At 39.9% G+C, this 19,226-nt stretch overlaps 1 protein-coding gene and 1 pseudogene across 10 annotated transcripts in view; one reads left to right on the forward strand and one right to left on the reverse strand.

Moving 5' to 3' along the window:
• The window catches only part of LOC147015436 (actin filament-associated protein 1-like), a 196,914-nt gene that overhangs the window by 91,049 nt on the left and 86,639 nt on the right, over window positions 1-19,226 (forward strand). For 7 of the 10 annotated variants that reach the window (XM_085850195.1, XM_085850187.1, XM_085850193.1 and 4 more), the window contains 3 exons: window positions 6,143-6,271; window positions 14,238-14,309; window positions 14,855-14,940. In XM_085850195.1, coding sequence (XP_085706321.1) covers window positions 6,166-6,271; window positions 14,238-14,309; window positions 14,855-14,940 — 264 coding nt within the window. In that variant the 5' untranslated portion in view covers window positions 6,143-6,165. Of the gene's footprint in view, window positions 1-6,142; window positions 6,272-7,687; window positions 7,761-14,237; window positions 14,310-14,854; window positions 14,941-19,226 lie in introns of those variants that run through there. The other 3 variants (XM_085850190.1, XM_085850188.1, XM_085850196.1) reach the window with 2 other exon arrangements.
• Window positions 1,407-2,086, reverse strand: LOC147015437 (uncharacterized; annotated as a pseudogene).

Here is a 19,226-nt window from a genome sequence, read left to right on the forward strand (position 1 = left end):
TGATTATTGCTTGTAAATATATCCCACTGATTGCATTGATTGTGTTTGTAATATATATATATATATATATATATATATATATATATATATATATATATATATATATATATATATATATATATATATATATATATATATATATATAAACAGGCATTTTTAAAGCCATTTCCCCTGCTGGAGCAGGGGTTAGCCATGTGGGCCCCATGATAATCTTCTCCACTTTGCCATATTTTCTGCATCTCCCCTTGTTATAACCCCCTTACCCACATTTCTTCTTCCACCATCTTTAGCCACGTATTTATTGGTCTTCCCCATCCTCTACTTCCTTCCACACTCATTTCCATCTCTCTTCTTACCCAGTCACTTTCATCCTTCCCCAACACATGACCCAACCATCTCAACCTGTTTCTCTTCACAACATCCATCACAGGCTCTATTCCCATCATCTTCCACAATTCATTTGTCTTCCACACATCATTTGTCTTCATCAAACGATATTCCACACATCCACCGAACCATTCACATTTCCACCCTTTCCAGCCTTCTTTGCTGCTCTACGTTCATTACCCATGTCTTGCTCCTAGAAATCATAGCACTTCTCACACATGTAGCATACACCTTTCCCATCAACTTCAACGACACTCCCCTCCTCGTCAGCACTCCATTCAGTTCCCGAAACTTCTTCCATGCACATCTCACTCCAGCAACTGTTGCCGAGTCTGATCCACCTTCTCCATTCAGCATGTCTCCTTGGTAGCAAAATGTTTTCACACCTTCCAACTTCACACCATCTCAAAGATCCAACTCAACAATTCCTCCATCTGCAGCTCCCTCGATGCACACCTTACACTTGAATGTAGCTGCCACACTGGTTAATAACCCCCTCACCCCACTACATTTTCCAAGAACTCATTCAGCACACATTGTACACTGAATGGAGTTCACCCCGACACCCTTCCTGCACACAGCACATGGCCACTTCCCAGTCCTTTCCACCTCACCACATGCTTTACCACTTGCCATCACCTTCGTCTTTCCGATATTCACCTTCAAACCTTTTCCCTCCATACATTCCTTCCACTTATCCATCATCTTCTTCAGTCCATCCATACTCTCTGCAATCAATACCAGATCATCTGCACACAATTCTCACGGTAAACTTTCCTTTACCCTCCAAGCCAGCACCTCCATCACAACTACATCTAGTACTGGACTTAGTACCGACCCCTGGTGCACTCCCACCTTCACCCAAACTCACCACTGTTCCCATCCTTCGTCCTCACAGCTGTGCGCGCTCTCCCTCATACATGACCATCACTACTCTGATCAACCATTCCTCCACTCCTAACTTCCTTAATGTCCATGTCATTACTTCACGTGGAACCCTATCAAATGCTTTCTCCAGATCAACAAACCCAACAAACAACTTCTTCCTCTTCGCCATGTACTTCTCCTGCAACTGCCTTACAATAATAATCTCATCTGTCGTTCCTCTTCCTGGCATAAATCCAAACTGAATTTCGTCAATCTTTCCCTTCTTCCTTATCCTCTTCTCTAACACCCTTTCCAATACCTTCATTCCATGCTCCAATGACTTTATCCCTCCAGACGAGTCACAATCCAGAGGGTCACCTTTCCCCTTGTACAGAGGGACGAGGGTACTCAGTTCCCAATCTACTGGAATGCGGCCTTCTTTCACCGCCAGATTTCAGATCTCTGTCATTCTCTTCACACCCCAACTTCCCGCTGCCTTCAACATATCTCCCACAACTCCCGTTGGCGCTCCTGCTTTTCTACTCTTCATTGCTCTTATCGCTTCCTCAACCTCCTTCTCAGTTATCTTCTCTGCCGGTCCTAAAATTGGGTTGCTCTCGATGTTGTTATCCCATTTATTCCCTACATTCAACAGACTTTCCAGATATCTCTTCCACCTTCCTTTAATTCCATCTGAATCCACAACGATTTGTCCCACTTCATCCTTCAAGCGACTCACCCCCGCCATATCGCACCTCTCTTTCGCTATCTGCTTTTCAATCCTAAATACCACTCTCTGACCCTCTTCCGGATCCATACGTTCGCCGAGCATTTTCTTATGCGCCTCCTTCGCCTTTGCAACCTCTTTCTTTGCATCCTTCTTGGCTGCCTTATAACTTTCATACACTGCCTCTTCTGCCACCGTACCCTTCGCCTTCTGCCACTCCATAAACTTCTTCCTCCTCTTGTCAATCCTCTTTCCAACTTAATCCCCCCACCACCATGTTTCCGAGTGCCTCGGTGGTCCTTTTGTCCATCCACATACCTCACCAACGACTCCCAACAGACTATCTTTCATTGACATCCAACCACTTTCAAGCTCAACCACATCATCCTCAACCATATTATTATTATTTATTTTTCCCTCTACCAGAGATGATATAAAATGAGCTGTTTCTTTTCTGCTGTCCCCAGTGAACGTTTGTTTAACTCACATTATCAGGATCGAGTGAACCCCGTGAACAGTTTTACAGTATCTTTGATGTTAGACTTGCAAACGACTCTTTTTCAACATAGAACTTTGCTACACAACATCTTGCATTTTGTAAAAGTCAGGTGGTAATGTGCAGAACTTTCATTTAGAAATCAAACTTTAAAAAGTAAATGCTTTCATATATTTTGTCCTTGCAGTGCTAACAAATTGTAGGATGATTCGACTGTGTGTTGTTGCTATCGTTATGAATGACTCCAAGACTCCAATCAAGATTTTTTGAATAATTCCACATCGAGTCCATCAATTGGTCGACGATCAAATGTTCATATTGATACCTGTAACCAATTTTTACGTTGTAATATTTTAATTTTTACGAACTGATTTTCCCAGCTTGAGATTTTACTTTCTCCAAGCCAGAAGGAAAAAAACATGGCTTTGGACCATATAAAGCCATCCTTACTGGCTGTTCACAGATACACTGGATCAACAGCTGAAATAGTTTTTTAAAAAACATTTAATAAGGTGTGTTATCAAGAAAATAAAAAAGAAAGATGTTAACGAGATTGTAGATGCCTTTGGCAGTTGTGGACGTTAACCGTTGCGGTAGATGAGAAGTCTTGGCTTTGTAATCAGCAGAACATGAGTGAGATGGGGGAATGTGTTTCAGGAATTGGGAAGAAAAGTTTAGAGGTGGATGTTTGGAAATGAGGGTAAAGTAATGAGTTTAGATTTGGGGAAAATCTTTTTTTCTTAACTTAATACGGATATCGAGGCTCATGAAGGAGTTAAAAGACATTAAAGTTGACTATACTGTATATGGTACTTGCAATGGAATTATAGGTGAAAGGTAATTAATACAACATGATAGAAGTCCTAAAACTAGTACTCTATCTTTTAGTGGCCCCAATTATTCTCACCCTCTTACTGGATTGGCCAGGAAAAGTTTTTTGGCTCAAGTCTTTCACAAACCAGCTGGTCAGGTCTGACGGACCATTCAAGGTGATTGGAATTTGTGATTTGTTCAGGGTGCCGGTAATAACAAGTCAACTCGTTGTAAAAGATGCTGTGGGATATTTAACCTCCGCCATCAAAAACTACTGTTAGCTTTACATACCATATCAAGGGACGGTGTGCAATGCCTTCCTTTCCCCCACCTCCACTGGCACGCCATCAAACTGTACTCTTGGTAAAGTTTGATCCTGTCGTCTGATCCAATTATAATTTTACAAAACTGGTGTTAGCTTTTCGGTTAAGGTAGCTGGCTTAAGATCATAGGATCTTGAGTTCAAGCTCCTGTCTTTCAGTTGAAATCACACCAGGTGGGTTGACTCAACCTGTCATCCTTCCGAGGTTGGCAAAATGAGTACCAGCTGACTGGTAACGGGGGATTTGCATGAGCGGCACAGCCGTGCCCCCAGAAAATTATGCAGCCAAGCATCCACAGGCTCCATACGAATGAGTAAATAACTCCAATTATGAAGATCAAACCAAGCCCAGACAGCTTGATAATGAGCACACTTATCAGTGAGCTCAACTACGAATACAAGCAAAGCTCGTATGTACAAGTTTCATAAATGACGAAATTAGAAATACCAAAACACAATAGTATATGGGGACAATAACATTACGATAGCCTTTTAAACTAGTCAAGCTTGGACTGATAACATTGCTAAACTGGAACGCCACTCGGAAGAGTGAATACCTCCGCCAGGCTGGACAGTTTACATTTTGTATCCCACTGATGGGCTGGATCTGGATCCAGACATGAACCAAAATGTATTCGGCTTGTTCTTGTCATCCAACCAATTCATCTACCTAGTTTTGTCATAACTCGTCCGCAACTTTTTGAAATATCATGCTACATATCGTTTTTAGCCCCCATCTCTCAATGATGAAGAATCACTAATAAAATGTAACAAAAAGTCATATCCCGATCCAGATTCGGATCTTCACCAAAATCGAATCAGTTCTTCCCCGTTACACACCTAACTAGTACACCAAGTTTCGACGGAATCCATCTGCAATGTTTGGAAATATCGTGATATATATATATATATATATATATATATATATATATATATATATATATATATATATATATATATATATATATATATATATATATATATCGTTTTTGGCCCTATCACTCCATGGTGAAGAATCATTTAAAAGGTTCTAGTATCCAGATCTGGATCCAGATCTTTACCAAATTTTAATAAAATCGTCCTTGTCACACATACAAACTCTCCAACAAATTTCGTCTGAATCCGTCCGCAACATTTTGAGATATCCTGTTCACAGACAGACAGACAGACAGACAGATAGACAAACAGGGTGAGACCAATAACCTCCATCGACCTTTGGTGGCAGAGGTAATAAACAGATTCATAAGAAGTAAAGAAACATAAATTATTCCTCTTGTGTCATGCTTGAGATGCAACGACCAAAATCAACAATCATTTCGTGGATCGTAATACAGTATTTATGTTTGGTTTTGCTATTATTTGATAGAATGGGATTCTGTTGTTGTTTGTTGTTGTCGTCGTCGTTGTTTCTTCATTTTGTTGAAAGTCTTTTTTCACTTGTGCCTTCTCAACCACCATTTTGTCAACCCCCTCCCCTCACCACCTCCCTTTCCTCCCAGCAGTTTTGGGAGCTTGTTATGTGTTTGGAAGAGGGTGGAGTTCAGCTTACTTCCTTCCTTTAGTCTCTCCACCACCCAGTAGCTGGATATCCCCAGAGCAAACATACGGCAAGAGGACGCTGCAGCCTTTAAGAAAAAAAAAGATGACGTTAATGGTGTTGCATTGCCCTATAAAATGATAAAGGCTTTCTTCCTGTTGCGGTATGTTAAATCTTGATCAGCTGGAGGAAGTAATGCAGTATTTTCAATACCTCCTCAGTAGCATCCATCAAGAATAGTTTGTACAAGCTTCATTAGATAAATGTATGTTCACACAGATTTACCTGTCAAAGGGAAGACTTCCCTGCTCTGATATTCTATCTGATTGCCCCTACTTGTCCATGGTTATCTCGGTATTATATCGAAAAATAAGCAGAATTTATTCTCCTCCATCTCCCTTTAATCTTATACATGTCTTTCCTCTCCATTCTCCTTCCTTCTATTTCCACTCGATCTCATTCTCCTTGCCAAATCCCCCCATTTCATGACACCCCCTTCCTCACCTTAACTCTTCTTGTTAAAAATTGGTTTGTGGTTAACATATTTGTTAAATTCATTGACTTTTCAGTTTGCTAATAGCTAAATACATTATTTGCTGTGCTGGAAGAAAAGCAAAGAGATGGTGTACTCACCTTGGAGTAGTCTAATCTGGGTCTGATTCCCGACGTGATTATAAACTGTCATCTTCATGCTTCACATACAGAGCATTACATCAGAGAGAGCACTATCATACAGAGGGATGTTAACTTGGGTGACCTGTTTGCTGGCACTTGTTGATGGATATTTACCGCTGCTTTTATAGTGTAGTAACAGTAGATACTGCATCCTGAGGTCTGCTATGTTCAAAAGGCACACTTAGCCAACTGTCTCTTTTGCATTGTCTTGTGAATGCAAAAAGTAACTAAATTATTATGTTACACAAGATTAGGCATTGTTTTTGCATTGATGATAAGTTGAGGTCATAACCTATCTTTGCATTGTTCCACATGCAGTCTTGGAGCAGCTGCTGCCAGAGATGTGTTCCCTACTCGAGTTATTGGAGCAAGAGCAGCTCTCGGCCGCTACGCAGACTTGTCGCGATGCCGTGCTGAAACTCCTCAGGCAGCTAAAACCGTCGGATGGTCAGTGTCGCATGACAGGTTTTGCTGTTTATTTTTTCCTGAAAGGTACATCACATATTGTTGTTGTTGGCTACTTCCATGTTGAATTCCATCTTGATCCATGTAGCTCTCCTGCAGTCCACTATCTGGTTTTCCACTCTCCATCACATCCTGCCAAACCTCAGAATGACACCACGCCTGCTGTATCTTGATCTCAGTCCCACACCCTATCGCATGGCCCACCTTATTTGCCTACCCTCTGCTGTGTTGTTTTGCTCAAAAATTTCCAGGCCGGCTGCTTCCTGCTTTTAATGTTTTGCCAAACAAAGGCCTATTTGAACTTGTAAAGCAAACTTCTTATTCCATGCAGAAAAATGTCTTCCTTGGCACACCTGCAGCATAGATAGCCTGATGATGAGCACACTTATGAGCACAGAGCACACTTACAGAAAGTAACATTTTTATAGCAACAATACAACCCCAAATGCTGCCACCACCATTTGAGAAAAAAAGGTCTTTTGCCTGGATCACTGAATTTTCAAATTTAAAGCTGATTATCTCAAAATTGGGTGAATGCAGGGTGGGGGGGTTAGGGGTATTAAATTGGATGTCAAATTAATAGGATACTTGCAGAAGTCCATGGTAAAATACTACAACAGAAAAATTAAATGGTTAGCTTTTTATTCTTTCGCTCGTTCAAAGAGCTCAAAAATGGTGGAAGGTTCAATAAGGAATGTCTTTGGTTGTAATTGTGTGCTCCTGGTGCTTAAAGAAAAGAAGAGAGTAAAATGAGTTTAACAACTTGCTGATTTATTCAAAATATTTCATTGGGAAAAGAGCTTACCGTACATTATATGAAGATGATTTTAGGCTTTGGAACGAAGTACAGGCTGTCCACAAAATCTTGTTTCAGTTTTAAAAAATTATTCCAACCAAACCAAAAGAGATATAATGATGCAGTTTTTTGCATTTTGTCACATAATAAATAAAGTTTGTTTTCCTGTTCTTCAGGACACCTCAGCATGTGCACCTGTAGTGGCATGTAGCACATCCAACCGATATCCACTTCAGTCCAAGTGTTGGCCAACATATCCCTCATCAAACTGCTGATGCAATGGGTTATCCTTGCACAAAGTGTTTCAATGTCAGCAACAGAGGCTTGGAAAACAATCTGTGATATACCCCCACAAGAAGAAGTCTAAGGACATCACGTCGGGAGACTGTGGAGGCCATGGGACTGGCCCGGCCACCATGTCCAATCCATCCACTGGGAAAGTTCTCAGTTCTAAATGTTGCACCATTTGCACTTATCCATGTGAAGATGCAATCTCTTGTGTACAACTTTGTTTTTTTTACATAATAATTTTCCTGAAGATTTGAAATAATGTGAGACAACTTTTACTTAAATATTTTTTTCTCTCCAAGGAGCACTTCCATGTTTCAGGGAGGGACATGCAGACAGTAGGGACCCATGGAAGCAGGAACCTGTGGAGCAACCACGCAATGCAAAGTGTGACTTCAAGTTCTCAACAACTTCATGCCCCCCCCCCACCCCTTCACTAACCCTAAGTCATCAACCTCTGCCTTCCAATCCTAAGTCCTCAACCTCCCCTTCCAAACCCAAAGACCTATCCCCACTCCAAGCCTTCAAATCCACTCTAACTTCCTCCTCCACCCCCCCCAACCCTACCAGACCTCCTCAAACTCCCATCCTAAGCACAACTCCTCAACCCCCTGCCCCCCACCAGAACTCTTCAACCCTCACCTCACAACAACTCCTCAACCCCCCCCCCTTTCAATGGACACAGAAACTATGACTGAAACAGCAACAGCATGACTCCTACATGCCATGGCCCATCACGGTCATCTGTAGCATGGCTCCTACATGTCATCACCCATCACGGTCGCCTGACCAACTCACAATCTTGCAAGATATGCGGAAACCCCACGGAATTGCAACTCTCAAGTGACCATGAACACCCCAGTTGTGCCAATGAATAACCCTAAACCCTATCTTCTTCCTGATGTTTAAGTTAAATGTTATGGGCAGTGTGATGATCAGCCCCAAGGCCATGTGATGTGATAGGCAGTGTGATGTGATGGTCATTGATGGTCATTGTGATGGTCAGCTCCAAGGCAGTGTTCTGGGCCCAGTCCTGTTCCTGATCTCCATAAATGATCTCTCCGAATCTCTGGAAAATCCTCTTTGTCTCTTTGCTGATGACTCCACACTCTGTTGAACATCCCTCTTCCTTCAGAGAGGCAGGCTGCAGCCTCTTCGCTCTCTTCAGACTTTGACAAAATCACAAGATGGTGAAACACTTGGAACATGTCTCATTCTGGGCAAATCTCACATGCTCACTATCTCTCTCCAGAAGGACCATATGGCAAACCTCTCACCTACTTTCTTAACAATCTTCTTGAGGAGGTTCAGTCATTCAAAATCCTGGGTCTCACTGTCAGCCATGATCTTTCTTGGGCAAAGCACATTTCAACGTTGGCCTCCAAAGCCAGCCGCCGACTGGGTATCCTCCATCATATAAAATACTTTTTGGCACACCTGAACTTCTATCCACATTCAAGGCCTTCATCCGCAGCTTGATAGAGCACTGCACTCCCTTCTGGGCTGGCTCCCCTGCCTCACACCTTGCTCAGCTTGATGCCGTGGAAACCAAGGCTTTTCAGTTATAGGAATCTCCGGCGATGAAGCCGAGTCCGATCACTTTCCCATAGCAAACAGTCCAGTGGTCTCTCAGTCTTCCACCGCCTCCTTTCTGGTCTTACAGGTTAAATTACTTGAAATAGCAGAGTACCACAATATGGGTGATGTTGTTGCAAGCATGCAACATGTTCTTCTGATGCATACCTATATCTGAGCGGTATACATATCGGCAACTGACAGCTCTGTATAGGCAAAAAAAAAACCCGGGATAGGTTCTTGATGCAAAAACATACCTACTGCTTATAATTCAAAACACCTCAGCACTAGAAAACGTGGGGACAGGAATACTGTACTCTAAATGGTGGAACTTGTGATACCCTCCCCCACCTAGAGGCGGCGCTACACAGTACACATTTACATAGAGAATATGCATCCCCCCTCCCTTCTAAGGCCACCAGCAAAAATAGAAACACACCTATACATTAATTGAGGTCATGTTGATCCTATGTAGCAAGTCTTGATGTAATAATCCCAGGACTGTAGGATTCACGTGACAAACAAACACACGTACAAACACAGGTCTGTGAATTACAGTAAGGATGCAGGATCACTGCTCACTTCCACTCATTCGTTCCTCTTTATTTCCTCACTTGTGGAACCAACTTCCACATTGTCTTCAATCTTACTCTTCCTTCGTGGTCTTCAAGATAGCTTTTCACCACTGTCTCAGATCATCCCCAATCCAAAACCATGATTCAAATTTCCAGTTTTCCCTCCTGAGAGTTTCTTTCTGTATCCATCTTGTCCACCCTATGCATTCTTTCCTGTCCTTCATTCCTCCCCACACCCATTGTTTGTCCAAGTCTTCCTCTATCTTTGCCTTCAACTCTGCTGTTGGTTCCCCCTCCCCCACCCCCCTTCACTCCCTCTCAACTGTTCCTTTTCTCCTGTTTTGTCCTGATCCGTTCAATGTACAAATTCTAGCTCTTCCACAAGCCTCGATTATGCCTCGAAAAACTACAAATACGTGAAGCACAAGGCCATAAATGTAGCAGCGGGTCACATTTTATCAGCTGCGAATATGTGGGGTCTGCGGATAGTGAATATGTGAACAGCGGGGTCCAACAGTACTGAGAACCAGAGAGTTGGTGTCAAAGCCACCCAATGCTCACCTGTTTATACATTTGTCATTTTTAAAAGACGAGTCTAATAATATTTTTTATAAAGCATTGCAGTGAAGTCTGATCCAAATAATTTTAAAGCAATATATGTATTTGTATATTGTAATCAGTAAAAAATAGTGTGGTAGATAAAAACATTAGAAAGGAAAAAGCTTTAACATTGATGTGCTACAAAAAGGTTAAGTTCAAAACAGGTCAAAAATTAAAAAAAAAATTGAAATTATTTTTAAATTTCAACTTCACTACACCAATAGTATACCCCAAAGGAACCTCCATGCCAAATATCAGCATCCTAGTGCACATATTAAATGAATGTCAGCTTCTAAATAACTTGCACTAAAAACTTTAACATTGATGTGCTACAAAAAAGTTAAGTTCAAAACAGGTCAAAAATTTAAAACATTTGTAATTATTTTTTTTAATTCAACTTCACTGCATCATTAATATACCCCAAAGGAACCTCCATGCCAAATATCAGCATCCTAGTACACATTAATGAATGGCAAGCTTCTAAATAACTTGCACCAAAAACTTTAATATTTTCAGGCTCACGCAGATGCTGACGCTGACGCTCGCGCTGATGCTGACACTCATGCTCGCGCCGGGGGTATCGCTATAGCTCTCTGTTCGTCGAACAGGCGAGCTAAAAAGTAATATGTAGTGTTTTGACTTCACAAATATTGAGTCTGAAAAAGGTGCACCAACAAAATTTATTTCATTTGGACTTCATTGCATCCCGAGTACACATATTAAATGAATGGCAAGCGTCTAGTATAAACAGGCGAGCATTGGGTGGCTTTGACACCATCTTTGGTTGAAATTAAAATCATTTGTTAATTTCAACTTCACTACACCAATAGTATACCCCAAAGGAACCTCCATGCCAAATATCAGCATCGTAGTACACATTAATTGAATGGCAAGCTTCTAAATAACTTGCACCAAAAACGTTAACATTTTCACGCTCACGCTCACACTCACGCCGGGGGTATCGCTGTAGTTCTCTGTTCTTTAAACAGGCGAGCTAAAAACAACACATTTTACACTGGGAACCTTATTCATGCAAAAACGGTCGCATTTGCCTAATAGAAGCGTTTTTTTTTTTTAACACAATGGATTGTTCTGAGCATATTATTTTTTTGATCCAAATCACCATTCTAATACAGAAATGTGCGTTTTCATCACATAATGTGTATTTTAGCTTGTACTCAGCAAAATAGCACATTTTACACAGGGAACCGTATTCATGCAAAAACTGTCATAATTGCCTAATCGAAGCATTTTTACACAATGGCTTGTTATGAGAAAGTTTTTTTTTTTCCTGAGAGAAAGGTACATTTTCAGGATCAGCCTCATTCTACGCAAGTATTCTTTGGTAATTGTTTGTGGCCCTCTTCTACCCCAAGGTAGTTGTATGATGCTTCGTTGTCTAGCTCCTGTATTGGTGTATTTGTGTCAATTTTTGTTATCTGCTTTTGTTGGTCTACCTTGTATGAATGTCCACTTGGCACACTTATCTTGGCCAAATTCCATTTGAATGTCATCAGAGTACCATTTCATTAATTTGAGTTATTCTGCCAACTTTTTGTCATCACTGCCATCGCTTGGTAATTTTATTAACAGGAAAAGAAAGGTAGGAGCTCAGACTGCTGGCATGTACGAATATTTCTTTTCTGTCCTTTTTTTTTTTGTGTGTCCAATTTGCATCCAGGAACACAACAATTATGGTTAACCATCTTGAAATTGCTACTCCTTCCTTTAAATGCTGAAAATTTTGTTTAAAAGATTCCTTGACTTACAAGTTTCATGCTGGAAACAGCAAGTTAAAAGTGCCCTAAAAAGCATAAATGAGTCACTGAAACGGCCCACAATTTCACAATCCCAAACTATGAAAATAAAGCAACTCATGTTTCGGTTGCGGAAACAAGTTAACAAACTGAACGATGCAAGTTTGAGTACATCAGTCTAAAATTTATCTGATCCTGAGACTAATTTTCAGATTTTACTGTATTTACCTTACTGCCAATGCTAAAACAAATAATTGTGCAATGATTGTGAGCAAATTGAATTCAAACATTCAATAATTGAGAGGTTTCCTTTTAAGATCCCCGTGGAGGATCTCTCAGTCTTAATCACGTTGTTGTTCTTCTGCTTCTTCTTGTGGACTTTTTTGTTTCACAGCCTACAGTTTTCATCGAAACTTCCTGAAACTTGGCATATATATGTAAAAATACCCTGCGCAGACAGTAACCATCTCCGAATTTGAAAATTCCTCCTAGAAAAAAGTTATGACGTCAAAATATCTCTGCTAATGGAAATCGCCTAAAAAATTATCTCCGAAACTAGGCAAGCTTTTTGAATTCTGTTTGCGGGAATCAAACAGGGCATTAGCAGAGATGAATTACCGCAAACCTGATACATCACTATGACGTCATATCAATTTTTATGACGTCATTCCTATTTTTTGTTTTTTGTTTCACAGCCTACAGTTTTCATCGAAACTTCCTGAAACTTGGCATATATGTAGAAATACCCTGTGCAGACAGTAACCATCTCCGATTTTGAAAATTCCTCCTAGAAGAAAAGGTATGACCTCAAAATATCTCTGCAAATGGAAATCGCCTAAAAAATTATCTCAAACTAGGCAAGCTTTTTGAATTCTGTTTGTGGGAATCGAACAGGGCATTAGCAGAGATGAATTACCACACATACGACACATCACTATGATGTCATATCAATTTTTATGACGTCATTCCTATTTTTTGACATTTTTTGTTTCACAACCCAGAGTTTTCATCGGATCTTCGTGAAACTTGCCTTGTTTCTGCAGAATGCCCATGTGCAGGCATTAACCGTGTCCGATTTTTGAAATTCTTCCTAGAAAAAAAGTTAATGTCATAATATCTCCGCGAATGGAAATTGCCTATACCATTATCTCCAAAATTAATTTGTTTCACAGCCTACAGTTTTCATCGAAACTTCCTGAAACTTGGCATATATATATATGTAAAAATACCCTGCGCAGACAGTAACGATTTCCGATTTTGAAAATTCCTCCTAGAAAAAAAAAGTTGTGACGTCAAAATATCTCTGCTAATGGAAAACGCCGAAACAATTATCTCCAAAACTAGGCAAGCTTTTTGAATTCTCTTTGCGGAAATCGAACAGGGCATTGACAGAGATTAATTACCGCACATATGATACATCACTATAATGTCATATCAATTTTTATGATGTCATTCCTAATTTTTGACATTTTTTGTTTCACAACCCAGAGTTTTCATCAGATCTTCGTGAAGCTTGTCATGTATATGCAGAAAGCCCATGCACAGGCAGTGACCATCTCCGATTTTGGAAATTCTTCCTAGAAAAAAAGTTGACATCATAATATCGCCGCTAATGGAAATCGCCTATACCATTATCTCCGAAACTAGGCAAGCTGTTTGAATTTTGTTTGCGGGAATCAAGCTGGGCATTAGCACAGATAATTTATTGCAAACCTGATACATCACAATGACGTCATATTCGTTTTTATAACGTCATCAAAAAGAGGACGAGGATCTGAGCTCATTTGAGCTTGTTCAACTTAGTGTTCCGTGACTAATTCACTTGCTCCATTTGTCCTTAATGCCCTCTATGCCAGTAAAATAAAAGTTTCAAATTGCTCCTTCTGCCTTATTATATGATGGTTGCTTTGGACAGTTAATGTTTATTGGCGAATCAAAGGCCACACAGGTAGAACCTCAAATGTCAAAACAGATAATATATGGTGATCAAATGCAGCTGCTCAAAACCAAATGAATACGGGTTAAAGCATGTTGGCAATAACAACAACAATGGTTCAACTTATGGCAAATTATTTTGTGTATCGCTATGGAATGCCTTATTAAATAATAATTACATTTTCATACAATATACAATACATCGAATGGCGTGTTCCCAACATGAAGAACCAAGGTTCAAGCATGTATACTCATTTTTTTGCTCATAACTTTGCTCTTGTCGAGTGCACTTTTGAAAATTGATTAATTATACAGAGGGTGCATTTGTCAACTTCAAAAATCTCATTCATACTGCTGTCAAATTGGAACAATATCCCATGGCCTGCAGCACTGTCCAATGGATGTCCTGCTCTCTTTGGCAGCCGAGGAAACCGAATACATTTACACAAGTTCTGCTGCTTGCAACAATGGGATGGGCTTGTGGCAAGTGCTTGGTATGTGTTGTCAATGCCATATTGCTAACCCTCCCTACATGAGTGCATAACTTATACATTCATGCATGTCCATCACGGCTGGCATGGTGGAGCATTCTGACCCTAATGCTGTACATATCTAGCCCTTCATCTTGCCTTTGACAGATTACAGAGCATGTGACATACCGTACACTTTATTATTACTTTTCAGTTGCTCGGGTTGTTTTCAAATGTGAATATTCCAGCAAATCACTAATTCTGAGATGTGTGACAGAATACAGTGCATGAAAAATATAAAATTCATATATAAATGCATAGTGATTTTATTATATTTATTCACACCGATGTATAGATTAATTTTGCATCCAGTTACTTTATTTGTTCATTTCGTTTTTTTTTTTTAAGAATTATGAGAAAATCAGCTGCAATAGCATTTAAAAACTTCTTGGTTTGCAAGGAGTGTCATCATTTCAACTTTAGCCAAACTCTATGTGACATAGTTATCGAATTATATAATCTCGTGTAAGTTGTCTAACATTCAATACCTTCCTATGTTCGTGTTCCAGAGCAGTGCTGGCGGCCTGCAGCCATTAAGACAGAACCTGCACGTACTTTAACAAAACCCCAGATTCCACTGCCAGAGATTCCCCAGGTAAAACACACACACACACACACACACACACACACACACACACACACACACACACACACACACACACACACACACACACACACACACACACACACACAGAGCTTCAACAACCCAATCCATTGTTCATGGACGCTGAATGATTCACTTGCAAAGGCCATATTAGAACACACTTTTAATTTTAACGATTCTAATGAGAAAGCCATTACTGTGTCAAAATATAATCAGGTGTGTTGCACACTTCACACACTAAGCTTAATTTCATGTACCAAAAATAATAAACAAATGAGGAGACAAAAGTCCAAGCAAGAAAAGTAATTCAAATGGACATCATCCCAGGAGAGGAAAAAGTGTGCAGGTTTATAAAACAGAAAGACTCTTGTGCACAACAGAACGAAGAATATTGAGGAATAAAATTGGAATAACGGCAAAGTAAAAGGAACAAGAAGGGCACCTGGTAGAGCGCATAGCTCCGCAAGGATGATTAGTTGACGTTTTGTATCCCACTGATAGGCTGGATCTGGATTCAGACCTGAACTAAAATTTAATCGGCTTGTTCATGTCACCTAATCAACTCATCCAGCAAGTTTTGTTCAAATCCGTCCCTAACTTTTTAAGATATCGTGCTATATATCATTTTAGCTCTATTACTCAATGGTGACGAAGAATCACTTAAAAAATTATCGGATCCGAATCAAGATTCGGATCTTCACCAAAATAGAATAAATTCTTCCTTGTTACACACCCAACCTGCTCACCAAGTTTTGTCTGAATCCGTCCACAACTTTTTGAGATATCTTGCTATATGTAGTTTGAGTCCTTTGACTCACAACGGTGAATAATCAGTTTAAAAATTCTCAGAGCCGGATCCGGATTCGGATCTTCACCAAGATCGAATCATTTCATCCATGCCACATACCCAAGCTCTCCATCAAATTTCGTGCGAATTCGTCCCCAACTTTTTGAGATATTTTGTTCACAAACAGACAGGGATGAAAAGATAATCTCCATCCACTTTCACTGTCAGAAGTAATTATGATCAACCTAGTGATGAAATGCCAACAAAATCATCATTACAAACAAAATGCATCCATTTGATTTCATCATCAGATACTTGTTATATATTAACCTTTTCAATTAATCTGTCTTCCATCTGCCTTTAGTATCATATATATATTTTTTTCTTGTTGTAATCAACAGATTAATTTTCTTCAATCGATCAAGCATTACCTTTAGATATTTCTTTCATCTCGAAGTGAACCCTGGATCCATCACATTTAAGCTATATTGATCCATTTTGTGTGCCTTAAGTATATCCTATTCAGATGGAACTTTTATCAAATCTTTATTCTTTAGAATGTTGCTGATATATTTGTTATTACATGTGCAAAAGTGTTAAACAACTCTTTTTTCCCATTTGTCTGTCAAACTGCCTTCTGGAGACACTTCAATGGCACTCTTACCTCTGGGGCCTCAAGCAAGTGCTTTACCATCATCTCACGTCACCCCCCATCCATGTCCATGATCTTTTGTACCCCTCCCCTCATTAACCCTATGGAGACCAACGTTCTTACTTGCAGGTTATTGTGGTTTGTCCCCTTCTCTCTGTCATATTTTGGTGTCAGTCAGCTAATTTCCTTGCTTCTTGTATCCAACTGTTGGATCATTGCCCACTGTCACGATGTTACCTTTTCGCCCTCTGCTCTTCCATGAGCCTCTTCTTCTTTTTTTTTCCTCAAAAAATTTGACTTTGAACAAAACTCATCCTTAAGGTTGAGATTTAAAGTCAGAATGCATTCTATTTGAATCAATTTGCAATAAATATCCTGCAGAAAACACACAAGCATAATTCCAACTGAAGGTTTTGTGAAGCAATGCAAAAACCCATAAAGTCCATTGCGCAGGTTATGTGTGCGCAGAGTTTATTTCTGTATCCAGGTTGTCCATCCCTTGCATCCTTTCCTGCCCCCCCCCCCCGTTCCTCCCCACATGCATTGTGTATCCAAGTTTTCCTCTATTTTGTCCTTCAACTCCACTGGTGGTTCTCTCCTCTCTCTCCTCTCTCCTCTCTCCTCTCTCCTCTCTCCTCTCTCCTCTCTCCTCTCTCCTCTCTCCTCTCTCCTCTCTCCTCTTTCCTCTTTCCTCTCTTCTCTCTTCTCTCTCTCTCTCTCCCCCTACTGTTATTTTTGTTATGTTTCGTCCTAATACATTCATTGTTCTAGCCCTTCCACAAGCCTTGACTTCACTCAAAATTACTTAAGATACCATAAAAATATTAAAAATCCAACTTTTATTTACTCAAGATTCACAAACAATGTCATCCAATTTTACCATCTCATAATTTCACACTCTTGATGAAGCTGTCAAACATTTTATCATCCCCGCCACCTGCAGTAACAAACACATACCACAAAGTTACAAAAACCAGTTCAACCCTCACTTTTCAAACACCTCACCCACACAAGAGACAAACTTCATAAAAACACAACCACCTCACGCAAAAAATAAGAACAAATCTCCAATCTTAATAACATCACCCAGCTAATACAACAACTAAAGCAACAAAACTGGCAACAGTACATCGAATCTTTTATACTATAAAACTAAATCCAAACAACTTGGGCAAACAATTAAAACCATTCATATGTCCAGAACTACCCCAACCCCAACCCCAACAACAACTCATGCAGCACTAAAACAAACAGCCAATAGATTCCAACTAATAATGAACAAGCCGACGTCCTCATGGAATATTACTCACGCATAACCTGCAGAGACAACAAACCTATAATCAAAGAAATGTGTAAAATTAAAGTAAGCGGTGACGATGTTCCTTCTATTTCTTCAAAACAAATATCAGACACCATTAGAAAACTTAAAAACTCATCCGCAACAGTTCAGATCTCACATAATCTACAAGAAGCTGTTGTTCCTCACGTGCCTGCTGAACATGATGTCCCTTGCGGAGCAAATGAAAACCTCCCAACAGTTGTTACAGTAAAAATTGATACATCACATGAAGAAATCGATTATAATTTTGAGGTGATTCCACCTATGACAACCGATCAGGTTGCTGCTGAAGAACAGTATGAGATTGTGGTTGACAACATGGAATATGAGTATATTGGGACATCCTCGGTTTTCTCAGCCTTTAGTGACACTCGCAGTGGTATCCCGTCTTAAAACCTTCAGGTTGATTTATGTTTCTCCTGATACCATTCATGTCTTCTTCCACAAAAAAAATTCAGAAAAATGGTGTCAAACTTAAAGACCATTTTCCTGATCTACAGAATTTCTTCCTACAGTGCGAGAATGATGATTTATAGACCTGATTGATATGCAGTGCACACTCTACCAGGGCCATCGCTAGGCAATGTCCCGTGGGAAACGTGCCCTGAATGTTGTTTTTTTTTTGCTGTGCTCCAAATATATTTTAACCCCTTTGCTAAAATAGACCACTTTATGGCTTTGAAATCTGGCTTTGAAGTCGTGAACATGATTATGCTCTAATTACACGAACAAGCGATGATGGGACACACCGACGCTTCCTAAAAATAAATAAAGGTAGATTGTTTACAAATATAACTTTTCCAAAAGCTGTGGGTGGTGAGGGTTAATTAATAAACAACATTATATGACGTTGTTTTCAGTACATTTGAAATGTTTAATAGTAGATATAAAATGTAAGTTTGTGCTTTTACAGAATCAAGTAGAGTTTGTCAACAAATCGTTTTTTTTTTTTTGTACTTTATTCATTGTTCAAATTCACAAAGGTTGAAATAGGGACATATTATGGAAGGAAAATACAAAAATGTTTTTTCATTTTAACACCCGTAACATCCTTTATGTAACGTAAGAAACATAATGATTTGCCGATTTTTTGACACACGCCACTGTGATAAATGTTTTATTTTGGGGTGGGGGAGATTTGAAGTTTGAGGGCGCCCGGGCCCCAAATCTATATATAAAAGAGCTCGGTCTTGGCGTGAGTCCGTCCCTCCCTCACTTTGTCTGTCTGTCCGTCCATCCATGTGACTCTGTTTATTATTTACATACTATTGGAATGTACCTTTCAACCCTTTAGACTGCTGAGACCCCTTAGACCTTTGAAGACCCTCTAAGACCCTGAGAACTCTTCAGACCCCAAAGACACCCAAGACACCCAAAGCCCCCCCCCAACATCCTGAAGATCCCGAAGACCCCCAAGACCTCCAAAATCCCGAAGACACAGAAGACCGATAATTATTGGCCCATTATTGCCATGTTGCACTCCAGCGTTAATTTCTTTA

The sequence above is a fragment of the Eptatretus burgeri genome, chromosome 12, assembly GCF_056783735.1.
Source record: "Eptatretus burgeri isolate ZD-2024b chromosome 12, Ebu_testis_v1, whole genome shotgun sequence".
Lineage (NCBI taxonomy): Eukaryota > Metazoa > Chordata > Myxini > Myxiniformes > Myxinidae > Eptatretus > Eptatretus burgeri.